General features: G+C 43.3%; 1 protein-coding gene across 2 annotated transcripts in view; it reads right to left on the bottom strand.

Moving 5' to 3' along the window:
- Positions 1-1,620: 1,620 nt before the first annotated feature.
- Positions 1,621-21,689, bottom strand: part of LOC116334951 (ATP-binding cassette sub-family D member 2) — a 37,265-nt gene continuing 17,196 nt past the window's right edge. Inside the window, exons 9-11 of one of the 2 annotated variants that reach the window (XM_039600832.1) lie at positions 21,198-21,323; positions 20,909-21,066; positions 1,621-1,670 (exon numbers count right to left, since the gene is read on the bottom strand). In XM_039600832.1, coding sequence (XP_039456766.1) covers positions 1,645-1,670; positions 20,909-21,066; positions 21,198-21,323 — 310 coding nt within the window. In that variant the 3' untranslated portion in view covers positions 1,621-1,644. Of the gene's footprint in view, positions 1,671-17,793; positions 21,067-21,197; positions 21,324-21,689 lie in introns of those variants that run through there. The other variant, XM_031758511.2, reaches the window with a different exon arrangement.

Genomic DNA, 21,689 nt, shown 5'->3' with positions numbered 1-21,689 from the left:
CAACTTACTCCTCTTTCAACTCTACTTGCACACACATTCACCTACAGACACCTTTTAAACTGTAAAATAAGCCAAGACATTGAACTATTCAGCTTTTCAATATCTTTTATAGTTTTTCTCCAGTTCCAGTATAAGTTTCATGCTTTCTTTTTCACCCGTTTCAGAGTTTATAATGGGTGTCAATGGGATGAAATGTTGGCTGTTTCAGTAAGAAGCTGCTTTGTCCACAGTTTTTGCTCTACAGTCATTATTTTACACTCAAAACGTGGACTTGGATTTAGAAGCAGTTTTTCAGCAGGTGAAATCGCGGCAGATTTAACAGGGCTTTGCCACAGAGCAACAGTACCTCAGTATTTACTCCAGTCCAACTGAAAGCTGTTATATGTATATACTTTGTCTCCACACTAACACACAATTAGTCTTAAAATAAAACCCACAAAATCGTTAATAATTAAAAACTATTTTACCTGTTCATTTGATGCCAGTTCCACTCTTTCTCTGTAATTTACACTCTGATACTCACAGACAGACACACAGAGCAGATATTTGGTAAATATGCTGGTTTTTCATTTGAGATTCTTGAGTTTAGACATTTAAATACATTATTCAACTCTTCCAGTGATTTAAAGCTTTCAGTATTCATTCAGATGTTTTCTGGCTCTAAATTGTATTTTTTCATTAGTCATTTTTTCCTAATACAGTGGATATGGAATCACTACAGCTCTTTTCATAAACAGACCTTTGAGGATTTGAGCACAGCTGTGAGGATGTTGGATGACATTTGTGGTTCTGTGGCATGTAGACGGTCCTGAAAATAACTCTTAAACGCTGAGGTCCTGCTAAGTGCATCTGGACCCTTACAAAAAAAGATATGTGGAGCAATATTAAAAGTTATTGGGAACTTTATGTACCAGTTTCAGTTGTTGTTGTTGATATGTTAACAGTAAGAATAAGTTCAGATCCTCTTGAAAATAAAAATAAAAAACCTAACATGTTATGTTAAGAACACTTAGTGGACTTGTGGAGGTATTTTGAGAACATTAAGAGACTTTTATAAACATCTGAAGGAAACATATTCTTAATCATAGATGCAGACTCATGCAAAAATATTGATGAGTTATTCAATTTGATTTTGTAGCGTGAGAACAGAAAGATGGGAGTCTCAAAGTCAGTCAGTTTCTGTGGGTCTGACACAGCAACAGCACAGAGTTTTGAGTTTTTGGAAGGAACACTTTTCCTTCTACTTTTTCTTCCTGATCTGAAGGTCTTCAGACTTCTCTGTAATATTGATAACAGATTCACCTGGATCAGATATGGATGGAGTTTCAGGAGTAGATTCATCACAGGGAACATCAAGAACTGAAGGACTTTCAGAAGGAGGTTCTTCAACTTGTGGAACATCAGGGATTGGCAGAATCTCAGAAGAAGGTTCTTCAGCGGGAAGGACACCAGATATTGATGAACATTTAGAAGAAAGTTCATCGACTGATGGAACATCAGGCTTTGGACGACTTTCAGAAGGGGACTTGAAGATCTTGCAAATGTTGTTTTTTGCTGCATCAACAATTGCAGAAAGCAGCACTGCTGCACAGTTTGTAGTGTTGTTGAGCAGAATTTCTTGTGGATATTTGGCTCAGATTTCTCTCACGATGGTCTAGACCACGTTGTCCCTGATGGAGGAGGAGAAAAAGGTCTGGCTATTCAGTGCTGTAAAAGTTTTGGAGACTCGATCTAAAATGGCTTTTGTGACACTGATGGAGAGTATGCTCAGACTTTGGGAGGCCATTTTTAAGAGGGGGTGAGGAGGAAGCTCCCAGAAGCTCTGCAGGATGTGGGTAACTATGTCTGTCACTACTTCTTGAGTGGTGAGCAGTTTGGAGCTTTGTGCTTCCTGCTGCTTCTCTTTAAGTATGCCCATGTAATTGTGGACATTGCTGAGGAGTGTAGGTGTTCTGGGAAAAGAAAAGTGAATTCAATTGACTGCAATCTGCAATCTACTGACATGTAATGGTGAAATGTTACACACTGTAACCTTAATGATACTTGAAAATAGGCCAGGTGCTGCTCTGCTTCAGCCTGAGCCTGTTCAGTCTGCACACACAGTCTGTGTAATATGTGAATAAAAATAAAATAAATGAAATGAAATTAATCCCACAAAACAGTTAAAGATTAAAAACTATTTTACACACACAGAGCACATATTCTGCAAATGTTCTGATTCTTGAGTTTAGACATTTAAAATACATAATTCCACTCTTCAAGTGATTTAAAGAATATGAACTTTCAATATTCATTCTATTTTTTTGTCGTTAGTCAGTTGTTCTAATGTACACTTGAAAGATGTTCAGCAACTTTCCAACTTTGAAAGAACTTCTTCTTCTGAGTGAACGCCAGTTTTCAACACTTCTGCACTTTGGCTTTCAGGTGAATGATTCAGTGTATTTCAACTCATTCAACAGCTTTTCAACAAGTGTTCAGCAATTACAAAAATTAACTCAAACCTTTTAGCTATCAGCATTCAGGCTGCATTTTCTTTAGTAAATGCATTCTTTGGTTGTATATGTAATGTACTTTCTATTGGCTACATTAGTCCATCTACAGCCCCTTTCACTATGTACTTGTGCAGCATGGAAACATGACACAGTTCATTATTTCCCATTTATGTAGCACGTTTGAACGTGACAGTTCATTATAAGATAATAAGACAAAGTAAGATGTCTGGGGTGTCTGAAAGATCAGCTGGGTGTTGGTTTGACTCATAGGACAGCTTCAGCTCTGGGATTCTCCTGTTTGTATTCAGACACTCACTGCACCCTCTGTTGGAGCCTGACTGACACTGAAGCTTTGGGGGTGATCCTAGTTAGCCAATATTTATACACTGACTATTATTCTGTATGGTATATATACACATTTACAGCTATATTAGAAGGAACAAAAGATCAGTAATTATTTATTCAGAAAGTAGGGTTCTCATTGGCCAACAACATGCCAGTCACATGAGAATGTGGTAGCTGCTGTTTTCCTGTAAAGTCCAGTTATAAAATTCCATGATAGCACTGTTGAAAACCACTAACCAGTGGATGATGTCACAGTGGATATATCCATCTTTTCTACTGCCTGTGATTGCCGATAATTGCCTATAATTACATTTTCACAATATCTCTAAAATTAGAAACATCCTGTCTCACAGAAACTAGAAAACTAGTTTGTGCAAGTATTACTTCTTGGCTGGAATACTGTAATTTCTTTATTATCAGGATGTCCTTAAAGCTCCCTGAAAAGCCTTCAGCTGATCCGAAATGCTGCAGCGAGTACTGACAGGGACAAGAATGAGATGGCATGTTTCTCCCATACCGGCTTCTCTTCACTGGCTTCCTGTTAAATCCAGAATTCACTTTAAAATTCTTCTTGTCACATACGAGGTCTTGAATAATCAATCCTCATCTCTGTCTTGCTCCCCTCATCCTCAACCGGTCACAGCAGATGGCCCCGCCCCTCCCTGAGCCTGGTTCTGTCAGAGGTTTCTTCCTGTTAAAAGGGAGTTTTTCTTTCCTACTGTTGCCAAGTGCTGCCTCATAGTACTGATTGATCTCGACATTATTGTAGGTTTTTTACTTTCACTTTTACTTGCAATATAAAGCGTCTTGAGGTGTGGCGATTTGGTGAAACATAAATAAAACAGAACTGATTTGCTGACAGTTGCATTGATACTGCTGTACTGGACACATTATGTGATGTTAAAATAACCAAATCGTCTTTTCATGCATTCCTGCACATTGTCATAATTCCAAAAAGACCAGTATTGCCCAACCTATATGATTCTCTGACCTCTGCTAAATTTAAAGAACTACTAAAGCTCATCATGTGGTACAAATATCATCATTTATTTAACAGTGTTGAAAGCTGGGCTAAACTCAAGCATTTACTTAAAAGCTGGAAAAGAAGCAAGTTCATTTTTCCGAGGTTGCATTGCATCGTTTTATTTACAAGAAAATACATCTTCATCTTTCAACATAAAGTGATTTTTGATCAGATGACCTTAATGTCGCTCAAGCTCTCTTGCTGTTAAGGTTTAAAATACACAGACTCCTACACATGTGTCATATGAGATCCCAAAAAAGATGACCTGGGCTACTGTTACTGAAAATACAAAAGAACTACAGGTGTGGGAGGTAATTACGTCTTTAACGTAATTATGTAATAATTCCAAAGCGTAGTAATCCCTGGATTTAAGGAAGAATCAATGCATGCTGGTCTGTGGTACACGGCAGCCTAATACAAATCCCCTAAAAGTACAACATCATTCTCAAACTTACATATAGTCATCCATCTGCTTTTGACAGTGTTGAAAATATTAAATCTGGCTGCCTGTTGCCATGGAATAACATGAAAATGGCCTTTCCCATAATTCCAGTTCACACACCACGCTGTACAGCAGATCTGAAATGTAACACCACATTGTGGCTCTTGTAAAATGAAATAGCATGCACTATTAACACAATTATAAAACGACAAGCTGTTAACAAAGAAGAAACTTGTATGATCCAGTGGCGTAGAACTTGCTTCATACATAATCTCTCACTTACATTCAGTCTCTTAATAAACGATGGGGTGAGAATGTCTGGGAGGGGGTTCGTGGGGGGGGGTTGCACTAGCAAGTAACAGTTCAGTAAGCCACTGCAGAGGCCTGCTGTGTCGTGGGGTTGGAAGAAATGATGAGGTCTCATTCACAAGCCAAAAATTCAATGCAGAGAAATGTTCATAGTCAGTAGCGGTTTTAGATACGGGCGACACGGGCGGTTGCTCGGGGCGGCATCGTGATGGGGGGCGGCATCACGGGCGTCGGCAAAAAAAAAAATAATTAAAAAAAAATGCTCGTACTCATGCTGCCAGCGCATATTGGGAATGTCATAGGGACCGATCGGTTTTCTATCGCCCATTTGCTGGGAGTAAGGGCGCCCTCCGTTTGCGAGGTGCGCCTGCTGCTTGCGGCACAGGGAGGAGAGGGCGGGCGGCGGGGATTCTCTGGCTGGCTGGAGCAGCATCTAATAACCAACTCGCAAAATAAAACAAAATAAAAACAAAACAACAAACACGAAAACACCGGACATTATGATACAGACTTATAATTTGCACCGATGTTTTTTCGAAATTCTATACACGAAAACTGAGCGCGAGAGCCCTCGGTGCGCCTGCGGCTTTGTATGTGTAAAAATTCTTTTTACACATACAAATCTTTTTTACGCACGCACAAATTCTTTTTACACATACAAATCTTTTTTACGCACGCACAAATTCTTTTTACACATACAAATCCTGATTTACAAGTACAGAATATTTATGACCACATTTTGAGCCCATACATTTTGAGCCCATAGCCGTCGATTTCCCCAAATATCAAGCGTGGTCCGGTGGACACTTCGTGGTCCCATATATCCCACAATTCATAGCGCGGCGGTGGGTGTGGATAATTTTTGTCGGCAGAAGGGAGCGGCCGAAGAGTGAACTGTCAAAAGTAAGTACTGAATATTATGTCACTTATTTATGTGCGAATGTTTAAGAACATTAAAACATTACTGTTGGCCACATGTCGGGAAAGTTATGTGACATTAGTGATGTTTGTACTTTCAGCGGTAACTTGGTTTTATATGCTTTATATTTTCTGAGGTAAGTTGATCTATAGTGTTACATCATATTCTATAAGGATGTTTTGTGTTTGTGTACTTTCTGCCCAGTTTGACCCATTTAGCAGAAGTCAGCCTGTTTAAGGCTCTGATATCTATTCTGTATGACTTAAAGCAGTTATGACATGGTCTGATTTTCTCACCCAATAAAGGAATATTTAATATATCAGTCTACTCTTCATTCTATCAGAAACAGTTATCACAGCTCGTACATTTTCTTTTTACACATATATGTAAGCATTGAGCCAAATTTAGTAATGCCAACATATTAAAAGAACAATGTTTGTCTCTTATATATAATACATCTGTATATACACTGTCAGAGATACTTGTCTTTGACTGAAGATTTAAGGTGATAGGAAATATAAATAACTGCTACTTGCATCTTTGACCCAGAGTTCAAGCTGATATGTACATATATATATACACATATATATATCTGACAATACATATAATATTGTCCATATTATATTAACATTACCACAGTGAGATGACTTTAGTCTCATGAACAACATTAGCTAATCATTATTTACGAACTAATCTTAAAATGACTGTTCAGTACAGAAATGAAGCCCAACTATCATGTTTTACAGTCCTGTGGTCTCAACTAATCAAAGTGATGTCATGACAAAAATGAATGACCAACAAAACATTTTTTCTCCTTCATTTCTGTCAAACAATGCTGTATGAAACGTTTCTCGCGGTTAGTATCATGGTTGCTAGGCAACCTGAACAGCGCGATGAAGGCTAGACCGTCCCATTTCACAAGCCTCTCACTTCCGCACTTCCCGTACTTGTAGTACGCACCGTACGTAGTACGCGTAGTGTGCGTACTTCAAGCGTGCAGACCCTGAATTGGGACACAGCCATTGACAGAAAATGGATTTCCGTGCGCGATCTTCTGCCATGCGCACCCGAGTTACGAGCTTACCGCGGGCGTTTGCGCATGCGCGAATTCCCGTGCATTCGAACGGCTTACCTCATAGACGTCTTTGATGTGTTACGTCAAAGAAGTCCTTTAATGTGGTCTTCCTTTGATCTGGGAAAGTCCTTAAATAGGAGCCAAGCTAAGTCAAAAGGTTATCACTACCAGAGACCCCCTTGACAGTAGTTACATGTCAAACTTACCACGCTCTTTCAATTCAGAAAGTTTAGCATTTCAGGAAGATTTTAACAGAGAGAATCCGTGTGAAATAACAATGTGTGCAACACAGGATTATAATACTCAAACCCCACTGGTCGTATCAACAGATGAGCTGTTACCGATTATTAAGAACGCCTTCAACAAGCTCTCTGATGTACAGTGGACTTTAATAGAAAATGGAGCTTGGGATTCTGATATTCAAGCAGTTTTGGCTGATATGATTGCTGAAATTATACAGATCACCTCAGCCAACATCTTGAGACGTGCTCTTCCCATCATTCAGAGCGATGCATCTGCAGATATAGAAACAAATCCATCATTTGGTGACTCCATCTCAACCGCTATTGCGAACGTGCTCAACATCCCTAAGCAGATATGTGAGAGTGCTAAGAAGCTGACAAAGATGGTTGAGGAGGAGATTTCAAATAAGGTCAAATTGATAGTCACCCTGGTCAGAGAGAACTCCAATTTACCGCCAGACCCCGCTGTTTACGTCAGTGGAGCAATTCTGAATATTAGAAAACTGCGTGTCATGGTTTCTCATGCACTCTCATGCTTGAAAAGATACGCAAGTAAACTGAAATGCTCGTGCATGGGAAAGGAAAGCGATTCAAGTAAATCTGAATCCAGCAAAGACAGCATTGAGTCCGGCATCTCAGCTGAATTGGCCACCCTGGAGGTTAGTGAGATTCTGACCAAATGGATTCAAGATTCTGATTTTACAGATGATGAATTATCGGATGATGACAGAGATATGGAAAGTGAGCCACCCGCTAAAATAGAGAAACTTTTAGAAAAGAGAGAAAGTTCAGAAAGTGGGGAATGTGCAGAAGTTGAAAGGCAGGCAGAAAGTATTACACCTAAGACCGAAAAGAAGAAATTGTAGATGACATTGTCAATATTATACTTGACAATCTCCAGTGTTCTGACACTGATTATTCTTGCCACAGTGAGAAATGTACCTCACCCCAATCTAGAGCCAATGTGGGAATCATCTTTGATAAAGTGAGAGAGTTTTTTACCTCACGTGCTCCTTCCGCACCACAAAAATCCCGCAAACTGCATTTTTCCAAGTTTGCAGGAAAACATTTTCAAAAGATGAAGGGGGAGCTGAAAACAACAGTGAAGAAGAGCAAAAATTATTTTATTAGTCTGTCAAAGGTAACCCACTCCCCTGAAACTGAGAGAACAGGTTCCCACGACAGTATGAGTTTCAACCTCCCAGGTTCAGCATGCGAAACTCCTCGTTCAAATTCTAGCATGTCTGTCCGTGCCCCTTCTAGAAGCTCATCTACTCTGGAAAGCATGATAAAATCTTCTACTCCGACTAGCTTTAATGTCATCAAATCTAACATTAGTGACATATACAGCGAGTTCACAAAAGAGAAAGAACATGACATTATCCAAGAAAGGCTCGAAAACATTAAAATAAGTGAGAAAGTGAAAAATTTCTCAAGAGAATTGACAGAGAAAATGTACGACCATTTAATGAAAAGTCGTGTATACCAAATTCCCACAACTTTTATGGGTAGAAGTCTATCAGACTCTGTCATCTCCAGGACACCACAGCCAGTAGCTGAATCGAGAGTTTATTTTTCTCCTGAAGTCCTCTATGTAATCATAGAAGATGCAATTGGAAAGTTTTTGCAGAAGATTCTGCTTTTGGTTGATGATGAAACAATAGATGAAATTGTTCAGAGCGAAAAAGTGTCTGATGCTGTCCAATATATCCAAAAGGTCAATGCAAAAGGACAGACACGGGCAAAAGACACAGAATCAGACTATTTTCAAAAAAGTGGCAGAGAATCTACAAAACCCTGTCCTTCTAGACCAGCGTCTCTGGAAAAGCAGGTCAAGTCACCAGAGAAAAGCTCAACATCCTCTCGTTCAAGTTCAACACCAGTTCTCAAGAGGATGGAGGAGGAAATGTCTGGAAAGTCAGAGGACAGATTCTCCAAAAAGCTTGAGGACATACCCTCGGAAAAGTCTGAGGAGAAACCCTCAGAAAAGTCTGAGGAGAAACCCTCGGAAAAGTCTGAGGAGAAACCCTCGGAAAAGTCTGAGGAGAAATCCTCGGAAAAGTCTGAGGAGAAATCCTCGGAAAAGTCTGAGGAGAAACCCTCGGAAAAGTCTGAGGAGAAACCCTCGGAAAAGTCTGAGGAGAAACCCTCGGAAAAGTCTGAGGAAAAGCTCTCAGACGTGTCAGACGAGCTTGTCTTCCAAATTATAGCTAGTCTCTTGGTTCAGTACAAAAAGAGCCTAAAAAAGCCTTTGGCTTCAATCCCTAACGAAAAATTCAAAGACATTGCTGACCATCTCAAGAACTTGGTGCAACCTGAAATCAGCAGTGAGGGGTCTGTAACTAACCCTAACCCTAACCCTAATCTGGACAAGAATGTGAGTCAGTTGACCAAAAAATTGCTTAAAGGACTCATCAAGGAGTTTGGCTCCCCAGAACAGGTCATGAATGCTGCTTTAGCATGTGATAGTTCATTTGACGAGGCTATTTTAAAGCACTTGAAAATCAATTTGGGTGTCCTCACAAGTCCTCGACAAAAGTCCAGAATTGCCAGGTTCTTTTCAGCAGTGGGAAGAGCCATTATGAAACCCTTCAGATGCTGTTTTAAGGGCAGCGATGACTAAAGAGCTTGACTTTTCCACTGCCTTGCTTCTCTCAAAATCTTGAAGCAGAAATTATCCAAAAACTGACTTGAATCAAATCGTCATAGCATCAAATCAGAACTTAATCAAATGCAATTGGCCCTAATAGTTTTCCTAAAAAAACTATTATATCTTCACTGTGTTTCCTTTGTGTTTTCCATCTGTTACGCCCCCAGTCTAGGCGGGTGGAGGCGCACATAAAGGTTGGAAGAGAGAGAGACAAATACCCGCCCTGGTTCCCAAGCCAAACATCCAAAAACCAGTTGTGAGTAAAAAAAGTGATTTTATTAAAGGTGATGAAGCATAGCTCCAGGGTGAACCCAGGCCAAAACAATAAACAAAACCAACTAAATCCCACCGGAGAAAACTAACTAAACCCTATGAAAGAAATAAAACAAACAAATGACAATACTAACCCTCGCTCCCTAACCCGGAAAACAGGAGAAAACTGTTCAAAGAAAAAGGCGGCTCACCCCTTCTGCTTCAGCCTACAAGTGCCTAAGCACTAAGTTAACCCACTAGGAGCTGCTCTCACTGAACACGCTCACACAAATACACAACAAAAGGTAAAAGCTGGAAACCAGGCCAGGACCGCGTCGGCTGTCAAAACCGCTTGCTTCGCTTCTCTCTCTCTCTCTCCGGAACTGTCAGAGCGGCTTTTGAACGTGGGCACGTGCTCCACGGGCCAATCAGCCGCCGCTACTCTTCATTAGAGGATGGACCTGCAAAGAGTCTAGAACACAGTAGAGAGACAGAACAAGACAGCACACAGTGGTCATATGGCCGCAGCCGTAACACCCCCCTTCCCAAAATCAAAGACATCGCCCTTGTAGATGTTTTGACATTCACGTTTAAAGGAAGGTACGGGACAGTGCATCCGCCAACACATTCTCTGTCCCCTTTTTATGGCGGATGTCCAAATTGAAATCCTGCACCAGAAGAGACCATCTCATAAGCCTTTGGTTCGAGTTCTGCATACGCATTAGGAACACCAGGGGGTTGTGGTCGGTATAGACGATCACAGGCGAGGGGCTGGAACCGACATACACCTCAAAATGCTGCAATGCGAACAGCAGAGAAAGGGCCTCTTTTTCAATCGTGCTATACCTTCGCTGATGGACATTGAATTTTTTTGAGAAATAGCCGATTGGGTGATCCACACCATGTTGGTCTTCCTGTAGCAGTACAGCACCTGCTCCGTTTGCACTGGCATCCACCTCCAATTTAAAAGGGCGCGCAAAATCAGGGGCAGCCAGCACTGGCGCACTGCACAGGAGCGCTTTAACAGCCAGGAACGCACTCTGACACACAGAAGACCACACAAAAGGTTTCAATACACTAGTGAGGCCAGTGAGGGGTGCGACCACTTCCGCGAAATTTCGGCAGAAACCCCGGTAGTAGCCCACCATGCCGAGAAAACGGCGGAGCTCACGCCTAGTACGAGGGGCAGGGAAGTCCAGTATGGCTTGGATTTTGGCCAGAAGAGGGCGCACTTGGCCCTGACCCACCTGCTTCCCCAGATATGTCACCATGGCTTTACCGAAATCACACTTGGCGAGATTGAGGGTAAGGGATGCCCTTCCCAAGCGATGGAACACGTCAGTGAGTGTTTCTATATGCTCTGACCAGGTGTCTGAGTGAGCGACAATATCATCTAGGTACACTTCACACTTGCGAACGCTTCCCAACACAATGTTCATGAGTCGTTGGAATGTGGCGGGGGCGTTGCGCAACCCGAAAGGCATGACAGTGTACTGCAGAAAATGGTCAGGAGTGACAAAAGCAGAGATTTCGGCTGCACGTGATGTTAGAGGAACTTGCCAATAGCCCTTTAACAAGTCCAGCTTAGTGACAAACTTCGCAGAACCGACCCTATCAACACAATCTTCCATTCTGGGAAGAGGATATGAGTCAGGCTTGGTCACGCTGTTCACCTTCCGAAAATCTGTACAAAACCGTGGGGTCTTGTCCGCTTTAGGCACTAGGAGACACGGGGAACTCCACGCGCTAGAGCTAGGAACAGCAAGACCATTCTCCAACAGATAAGAGACCTCTGTCTGGAAAAGAGCACGTTTAGTGGGATTCACCCGGTAGGCATGCTGCTTGATTGGAGGATGGCCCCCCACATCGATGTCATGCTCCAGCACGGTAGTACAGGATGGAGTGTCCGAGAAAAGATCAAGATGATTCTCAATCAACTGACACACATCATCTTGAACATCATCATCTAGATCTTTTAGATGGGACCTGAGGTCACTTAGGATTTCAGAGTTTCTAAGACGTGCGCAGCCCTCCGCACAACCGAAAACTAAATCATCATTTACGGGGTCATACCGGGCTTCTAAACCTGGCACCCCCACAGTCGCAACTGTTGACACACCACCAGCAAAGTAGGGCTTCATCATATTAATATGACACACACGACATTTTTTCCTTCGCTCTGGGGTGTCGATGACATAATCCGTGTCACTCAACTTTGCCTGCACCGTATACGGACCACTGAACTTTGCCTGGAGAGAAGGACCAGGGACCGGTAGAAGTGTTAACACTTTATCACCAACCTCGAATTTCCTTTGCACAGCTTTCTTATCAAACTTCCTCTTCATCTTACCCTGCGCTGCAACGAGAGCATCGCGTGCGATTGCACATGCTTTATGCAAACGCTCTCTAAAAGAGCTAACATAGTCCAACACATTTACCTTAGGAGCGTCTGTGTCGGACAGAAAATTCTCCTTGAGTAGAAGCAACGGGCCACGCACTGTGTGACCGAACACCAGCTCAGCAGGGCTAAATCCTAGTGACTCCTGCACGCTTTCCCTCACCGCTAAAAGGAGCAGCGGCAACCCCTCATCCCACTCCTTTCCAGACTCAAGGCAGAATTTTCGCATCATGGATTTCAAGGTCTGGTGAAACCGCTCAAGTGCCCCTTGAGACTCTGGATGGTAGGCACTGGATTTTTGATGTTTAACACCGAGCGACTGCAAAACTTGAGCAAAAATCTTAGACATGAAATTAGAGCCTTGGTCGGTTTGGACAACCTTTGGCAACCCGAAAGTGGAAAAGAAGTTCACTAACGCTTTAACCACTGATTTAACTTTAAGGGTGCGCAATGGAATTGCCTCGGGAAAACGTGTAGCAACACACATCAAAGTCAAGAGGTACTGGTGGCCCGATTTTGTTTTAGGGAGTGGACCAACACAGTCGATGAGTATGTGTTCAAAAGGTTCCCCTAAAACTGGGATGGGGTGTAATGGAGCGGGTGGAATGACTTGGTTAGGCTTACCGCTAATCTGACAGGTGTGGCAAGAACGACAATACTTAGCAACGTCACTCTTCAGTCCTGGCCAAAAGAAATGGCGCAGAATGCGGTGGTAGGTTTTCCTAATACCTAAATGTCCAGAAAAATTGTCATGGGCAAGACTAAGAACTTTGTGCCGGTACTGTTGAGGCACCAGAACCTGCTTAGACACATTCCAACCCAGATCACCAGCTGCAGGCGGATACCAGGTACGCATCAACACATCATCCTCAACACTATAAACACGAGGGTACTGGTCACTAGAGTGGGCAGCTGAAAAACAACCCACCAGAGTCGGGTCACTGTGTTGTGCCAAAACAAAATCCTTTTTGTTAACTCCGGAAGGCAGTTGAGATGTCACAGATGGGCTAGCAGACAGCATCGCCTCCGAGTCGCCCATTAGCGGGTCACAGGGTTTAGATTCAGGCTCCGGCTCACCACCAGCGCAGAGAAAAGAATCCGACAAATCAACGTCGCCATACCTGCGCTTGTGCGCGCGAGTTACTGCGCAGGCAGGAAAAACAGAGTGGGAGCACTCCGCAGCAGGGTCAGATATCAAAGTATCAGGCACAGGATCCTCAACCACTCTCGGGGTGAAAAACACTTTCCCATTTGCTAAATCATTCCCCAAAATCATCGCAACACCGGGCACTGGCAGATAATCGCGCACTCCAACCGTTACCGGACCCGAAACGAGCGGCGATTGGAGAAACACCTTGTGTAGCGGTACTCGCAACACATCCATTTTCACTCCCCAGACAAGAGCATCCGAACCACAAAAAGAGAAATCAGAAAAAGGCAAAATACCCCTCAAAATAAGTGTCTGCGCGGCTCCGGTGTCACGCAGAATCGTGATCGGCACCCGATCCTCCTCCTTGCCGTTCAGAGAAACAAATCCTTCCGACACAAAAGGACGGTAGCTGTCATCAAAGCTGTCACTTCTCACTTCATTGTCAGGTGAAGTGGAAGCAGACATAGAACGAACGAAACCAACACTTTTCGGCTTCCTTACCGTGTGAGCCTGCTCCTTGCGCTGTAGTGATGGACAAGCAGCGACAAGGTGACCGATTTCATGACAATAGAAACATTTGCGGTCTGACACAGGAATAGCAGCAGAACGCGTCTGTCGCTTAGGAGAAACCCTATAACTTTTGGCATGCTGAGTCGGGGAAACGCACTCACGGCGTGCTGTCGAGAGTGATGCGCGATGGGTTAACACAAATTCATCGGCAAGAACAGCGGCTTTAGACAGTAACTCCACCTTCTGTTCATTAAGGTACACCACAATACTTTCAGGGAGACATGTCTTAAACTCCTCCAACAGGATCAACTCCTTCAGCTCGGTAAAGTTCTTTACTTTACTGGCAGCCAGCCACTTATCAAATAAGACCGCTTTCTCACGTGCAAACTCCACAAATGTTTGTCTGTCGGACTTGCTACAGGCACGAAACTTTTGCCGGTAAGCCTCCGGGACTAACTCATAAGCCCGCAAAATAGTGGATTTGACAACCTCATAATCCAGACTGTCAGCAATGGAAAGACTCGCACAAACCTCCTGCGCTCTTCCTACTAATTTGCATTGCAACAACAGACTCCAGACATCCTTTGGCCATTTTAAAGTGGTTGCGATGCGCTCAAAAGCAGTGAACACGAATCAACCTCCCCCTCCCTAAAAGGAGGTACCAAAACAATTTGCTTGCTAGCGTTAAACTGGTCAACAGTGGAAGTGTCGGGGAGTGTACTCACAGGGACGGGAGTAGCGTCTCTCGCTCGAGAAGGATCCAGCTCCATAGCTCGTATGCGAAGATGCATGAGCTCAACTTCCTTAGCCTTAGCCTCCAGCTCCACCTCCTTCAAGCGAAGGGCAAGCTTAAGATCCTCCGTCACCAAACCCGCCGCAACCTGGCTAATCGGGTCAAATGTAGGAGACTGAACGGCGACAGGAGCCTCCGCCCCCGACGTCATTCGCCCCTTGGAAGGTTTCGGGACGGCCCCAGCAGCTTCCGCCCCCACCGCCGTCTCCAAACTCCCAGACCCACCCGGCGAAGTTTTCATCCTCCCAAACACTCCCCTGTCCACCAGTTTGTCCACCAAACACTGTTTAATTTCCGCCTTCTTAGAATTCAACGGAACATCCACATTGAATAAATTAGCCACTAATAGCAAATCCGCTTTTGTGCACCGCTCCAACTTCTCAATGGAGGGCTGTTGTGCAAAATCATCCATGTCAAACGACATCACGAGCAAAGCAAAAAAGAAAAACACAACCTTGCAGACAACTAACAGCATCCGCTCACTAAAGGGCCGCAAAACACGCGCCTAACGATAGACGAATGAAACTCTCCGTCACCCACACACCCTCAATGACTCTTCCCCCACCGCAAAAGCGAAAAGGAAGCGAACCAATCACACGAACAAAAAGGGACGAGCCCCCATTTATGTTGCGCCCCCAGTCTAGGCGGGTGGAGACGCACATAAAGGTTGGAAGAGAGAGAGACAAATACCCGCCCTGGTTCCCAAGCCAAACATCCAAAACCAGTTGTGAGTAAAAAAGTGATTTTATTAAAGGTGATGAAGCATAGCTCCAGGGTGAACCCAGGCCAAAACAATAAACAAAACCAACTAAATCCCACCGGAGAAAACTAACTAAACCCTATGAAAGAAATAAAACAAACAAATGACAATACTAACCTCCCTAACCCGGAAAACAGGAGAAAACTGTTCAAAGAAAAAGGCGGCTCACCCCTTCTGCTTCAGCCTACAAGTGCCTAAGCACTAAGTTAACCCACTAGGAGCTGCTCTCACTGAACACGCTCACACAAATACACAACAAAAGGTAAAAGCTGGAAACCAGGGCCAGGACCGCGTCGGCTGTCAAACCGCTTGCTCGCTTCTCTCTCTCTCTCTCTCTCCGGAACTGTCAGAGCGGCTTTTGAACGTGGGCACGTGCTCCACGGGCCAATCAGCCGCTCGCTACTCTTCATTAGAGGATGGACCTGCAAAGAGTCTAGAACACAGTAGAGAGACAGAACAAGACAGCACACAGTGGTCATATGGCCGCAGCCGTAACACCATCGTACCCAGCCAGCCGCAGCAGATGGCTGCCCCTACATGAGTCTGGTTCTGCTGGAGGTTTCTGCTTTTTATGGCAGTTTTTCCTCCCCACTGTCGCCAAGTGCTTGCTCATAGGGGATCATTTGATTGCTGGAATTTTCTAAAGAAGGTGTTTTGAACTGTAAGGTAGAGGTCCTACAGGCCCTCCACCTTACAGTTCAAAACACCTTCAGGAGACTTCTTAGTTAATTGGCACTATAATGAAATAATAAAAATTAAAATTAAAACAAGTTGACTTTTGTTGTCTTTTCTTGATGTCAACCACATATTTAAAAAATTGTAGTATATGTGTACTCTGCTCATCAGTACTTCTATTTTATAATTTGATATAGTGATCATTCTGTCTTAAAACCAAACCTTCTGCTCAACTGTTCACAGTAGAAAAGTTGAACATTTATAATGGTTGCTGTAAATTTTAGCTTCATATATCAGATACTTTCCTGTTTTTAAATGTTGGTTTAATAACAACCAATATCAGTCTACTTTATTTTATTTTATTTTATTTATTTATTTATTTATTTTACAAATCTTCCGTTTTCATTTATTTCTCTTTCTTAAATGTTTTTGAATCTTTTGTTTGTTGGTGTCAGTAGCGGTTTTAGATACGGGCGACACGGGCGGTTGCTCGGGGCGGCATCGTGATGGGGGGCGGCATCACAGGCATCGGCAAAAAAATTTTTTTTTTTAAAAAATGCTCGTACTCATGCTGCCCCGACGGCAGCCAGCGCATATTGGGAATGTCATAGGGACCGATCGGTTTTCTATCGCCCATTTGCTGGGAGTAAGGGCGCCCTCCGCTTGCGAGGTGCGCCTGCTGCTTGCGGCACAGGGAGGAGAGGGCGGGGCGGCGGGGGATTCTCTGGCTGGCTGGAGCAGCATCTAATAACCAACTCGCAAAATAAAACAAAATAAAAACAAAACAACAAACACGAAAACACCGGACATTACGTGAGAGCCCTCGGTGCGCCTGCGCGCTGCTGAAGTCAAAGTAAACTTTGTCGTCTCCGCTACATACAGTCCAGTATATAGAGAGACGAGACGACGAGGCTCCAGTTACAGCAGTGCAAATAAACGAACAATAAATATAGTAGAGTAAGAAAATAAATATACACTTTAGGACTCGGGGTAAAGGGATCAATAACAATTTAAAATTTATAATTTACAGTTTGATGATTTAAAGTCTCACACATAACCCGTCGAAAGGGGAGGGAGACCTGCTGCTTCCAAATAGAGCACATTTCATTCATAATGTTGTAAATCCAAGCCCATTATGTATTCATGATTTGAATCCTGGGTTGTGTGAAATCCCAGAAATACACCCTAGACAAAGTTAATCTGTGAACTAAGGTGTAGGTCTATTAGGTTATGTTGTGGTGATCCTCTGGTTGAGGGATGGGTGTTCATACTGGAGTGCAAAATTAAAACCAATGGAAGATGGACAAGAAAAGTTCAAAGCCATCAGGTGCTCAGTTTAGAAAAAAGAGAAAAGAAGAGGAGGAGAAACGAACAAATGATACAGGTAAACAGATGTGTCATTGGATAATGGCAGGTCATCCTGAAACAATCAGAATCAGAATACTTTATTAATCCCTAAGGAAATAATGTGGGTTACAGTTGCCCCAAGAAGAAATGGTAAAAATAGTAACAGTAACAGACTAAACTCCAAACAATACATTATGTTACAGATTTTAATATTAATTAATTATTGTCAGTTGTTGATTTGTCCTGTTCTCATTGTATGACGAATTATGATGGCTGTTTAGTAGCCGTTTGCATACTATGCATCTCTCTCTCTCTTCATATGTGTGTGTGGACAACAGTTTTATGTTAATGTACAATCCCTAACATGTTTGTGTGTGTGTGTGTGTGTGTGTGTGTGTGTGTGGGGGGGGCAGAGGGAGTGTTCGCCCAGGGCGCCAAACAGGCTAGGACCGCCACTGTTCATAGTTAGACCAGGACCAACGCTACCACAAACACTGGAGCTGCTTTAACTTTTTTGGCCACTTGGGGGCAGTAGAAACAAGCTGTGACCACTACACTGTCAGATTATTGCCTTCTCTGTGTTGCTAGTTACCAGCAGGTGAATTTTACGTCCAGCTGATACCAATATTCACTATCCTGTCCCCTATCATGCGTTGTCATCAATGAATTACTCCACTCAACAGTAAAAGAGTGGGTTTTAGCCTCAGTTAGGTTCAGTTTTGCAGGATGATTGGACGATAATGAAGCAAAGAAAACCAAAATAAATAAAATAAAAATCTGACAAAAGAAGAAGAAGACACCTCATCATTTCTTCTCCTGCCCATTCAAGATGAAATACTGGATTTATCGTCTCGCCATGCCTGTGAAAATGTCAGGCACTTCTTTGAGCCGACCTTGTTCCAGTTTTACTCGGCAGACTCTTGTGTCATTCAGCGGATCGTGCGCCTTCCTGTCAACAGAGTCCGACTGAACAAAACGATCGTGTTTCGGGTCAGAAACGTATGCCATTTTGCTGTTTTTGCAAGGCTGTGGTGATTCCCGTGATGCTCTCTCTCACGTACCAGAAGAAAACAGTCTCTTTAATAGAGAGAACATCCCAGATAGGACCTTTAGACATTAAAGAAAAGAAGTGACTCAAATCTTCAAAATCCGTTTTTGCTTTCCAGTCACATTTCTTTGGGGTTTGGGGGGGTTTGTCCGACAGAAACCTGGCAGCTCTCACCCTGAGCAGAGCAGCGCTGCATCTAAATGCTCTGAAGTTCTTTTCTTAAACTGTTCCCTAAAAGCCAAGAGGGGAGGTTTCGTTGCTGGCATGTAAGCATGGTAGGGACGCAGCTGGGGCTCAGGCAAATCCTGGCATGCAAACCCAACAATATACATTAAAGGTTCCATAAAAGATTAGATTAATGGCTGCTTGCTTAGAAGTCATTTAGCCATTTTTGTCTGAGGATTCTAAGAAGTCCTTGTGTAGACGGAAATACAGCAGTGCACTTGTTGATGACGTACCTGATTGTCCATGCTCTGAGGCTCTGAACACACATATGGTGGAATGTTAACCAAACAGAGGCATTTTAACAATATAGTGGTATCATAATCAGAGAAATGGCTTGGTATCATTAGATTGTGCTAGTTAGTCAGGCATGAAACTGGCACTGTTAGAGGCTTATATCCAGCACAGTGCAACAGTTTCACAGAGAAGTCCAGTGTTTCTCCTGTTTTAATTAACATAATGTGTCACAAATAAAAATTACATTTACAGATTTTCTGCCACACCATTAAAACATGAGGGAGGCTCATACTGAACATGACCAAAGTTTCTAATATGTGCAAACAATCCCTGTCAGCCAAAAGCTCTTCTACTGATCTATATGAGCCAAAGGAGAGCTAGGTGGTTGTTACCTTTTCCAGAATGAGGATATCCTTATAGAGTAATCTCAGGCACTAAAGCCCCACCCACCTGCTGTTCAGGCTTGCGTGTGAGGGGCAGCCAATCAGAGTAAAGTTGGCTCAAAGGTCGGGTGGCCTTTAAGAGAAAGAAGCTTGAACAGCTTTTCAGGTTGAAAAAAGGATTATTTTGAACTGTGAATCATGCAAAGCTACGCTAGAGTAAAAATATTATTAGAACATCAGAATAACCGTAATTGGTCCCCTTTAACTCAGCCCAATCTGAAAAGCAAAGGCAGTCCTGTTTGCGTCTCGTGAACCATATCAAACAGGAGCATTCCAGGTTCGAACCGCGTAAAGAGACTACATATGTAAAAGCAGCTGTAATCGCAAGTTACCGTCACCACGCAGGAAAACATTATTTTAACAGTATCACAACTTTCCATCTTTGTTACCAGCAACTTCACGTGTAAAACAACCTATTATCTATTATAACTTAATAATTTTAAACAGCTGTAACGTGGAGAATATTCTGGAACATGGTAGAGTATTTAAACACACAAAGTCATCCTTTCACTGATTGGCAAATATGAATGCTGTCTATGGAGTATGAAACGACTTGCCTTAAACAGAACTCCACATTGTCAAAACACCAAATCATGAACTATCTACTATCTACAATGACTAGCGTGCGCCTCTCCAGCAGATTTCCAGAGCTTTATATGGTCACTACTAATTACTGTTATTGTTTTTCCTCTAATTTGATATCCTTTTGTGTGTGTGTGCACTCATCTGCTAAAAAAACCCTCTCCGAGCAGGATGAGCTTGCCCTTCCTCACTGGACCTCTTTATCTCATTGTATTTGTTCAATAAACCAGAAACTTATAGTTCTGGAGTCAGACCTGCGTCACTAATCGTTCTAATAATAGAGTCGGCATCTGAGCCTGTACCAGTGGTTCATGGACGTGCAACCTAACAAAGCTAACGTGCGGTATAAAGAAACAGATTGTACTGTGGCTCTGCAAAAAAAAAAAAGGGTCACATTACATTCGGGAAAACTAAAATCTGCTGCTAAACTGGAATACTGCTTTGGACATCAGAGTGGCTCTAACCTTTAAAAGGTTTTCCAGCTAAATAGCAGCTCCCAGAGCCACCATGACACGCACACCTCTGAAAGCAGAATAAAGTGCTACAAAACAAACAAATTCATCGTCTTGGTTAATTTGGGTGTATCAGCCACGCCACTTTGAGCAGTGGAAGCAAACAGTGTGCATTACAAGCAGCAGGAATACTTGCGAATGCACTTCACTCTCCCCTGCCTCTCAGACTGGAGCAGGGCAAAGGAGAGGGTGAAAAGACAGAGAGGGGAGAGAAGGGAGAGCTCAGAGGCAAACCTGCCATTAAGAGCTCCCCTGCTTTACCGAGAGGCTCAGGGCGAAAGAAAAAAAAACGGGAAAAAAATTCGTACTAACAAACGGATTTCTTTGCCTTTTCATTGCCTCGCATCTCCTCCTCCTCCACCGCCCCCAGCTTCTTCTTTTCTCCTCGCTCAATCCTCCTTTACCCCCTTGGGCCTCTTCTCACACCTCCCCCATCACTCCTCAGCTGTTTTTAGGACAGAGTCGTCTCCGAGGATCTTACAGAGCTCGTTGAGGCGATTCTGCATCTCGGGAATGCCGGCCAGCTGGGCCTCCAGCCGCTGCTTCTCCTCGGTGAGGGAGAGGCGCGTTGCCGTGTCCAGCTGCTCAAAGCGCCAGCCTCCTTCCCCGTCAAACTGCAGCAGGTGGGTGTGGTACTTCCTGGAGGTGGGGAAGAAGGATTAGAAACAAAGAAAAGATTTGCTCCCTACTACACTCTGAAGAAGCTTGTCTGCCACCAACTACATTAGTATTTATGGACCAAAATATTCCCCCAGTGTGACGAGGCTTACCACAGGGAGGGTCTGTGTGTGATGGAGAGCAGGGAGATGCCGGCATCCTTGGCGGCCTGGAAAATCTTTCCTTCCACGTCAATGCTCACAGCGCTGGTGCACTCATCCAACAGGGCGTATTTAGGCCTGACAGACAGGGGAAATGGTTTTAAGTTGGTGCCATGCATCCACTCCATGCAAACGGATTGGTTATGATATAACCCATAAACAAGATCAAACTGTTACAGCAGATGAACTATAGTTTTAAAGGGGCTACTTCTAGAGTAGCTTATCATGAGTCCAAGTTCAAAGTAAGCCTATGTTATCTTGTACTAGGCTTCAGTGGAGCTCACTTTATCCTCTGAACCAAGCTGTCTTAGCTTCTTTTTTTAGGGCAGCTTTCCTGTGATTGGCTGCCATTTGCAAACACATGATTTGAAAACAAGAGGGTGTGGCCTCTGAGCTCACAGCCATAGCTGTGTGCCTGTGATAGTCATAATGAAGTCCTCTCTA

Source organism: Oreochromis aureus, linkage group 17 (genome assembly GCF_013358895.1).
Source record: "Oreochromis aureus strain Israel breed Guangdong linkage group 17, ZZ_aureus, whole genome shotgun sequence".
Lineage (NCBI taxonomy): Eukaryota > Metazoa > Chordata > Actinopteri > Cichliformes > Cichlidae > Oreochromis > Oreochromis aureus.
This window is presented reverse-complemented; position numbering and strand designations above follow the sequence as displayed.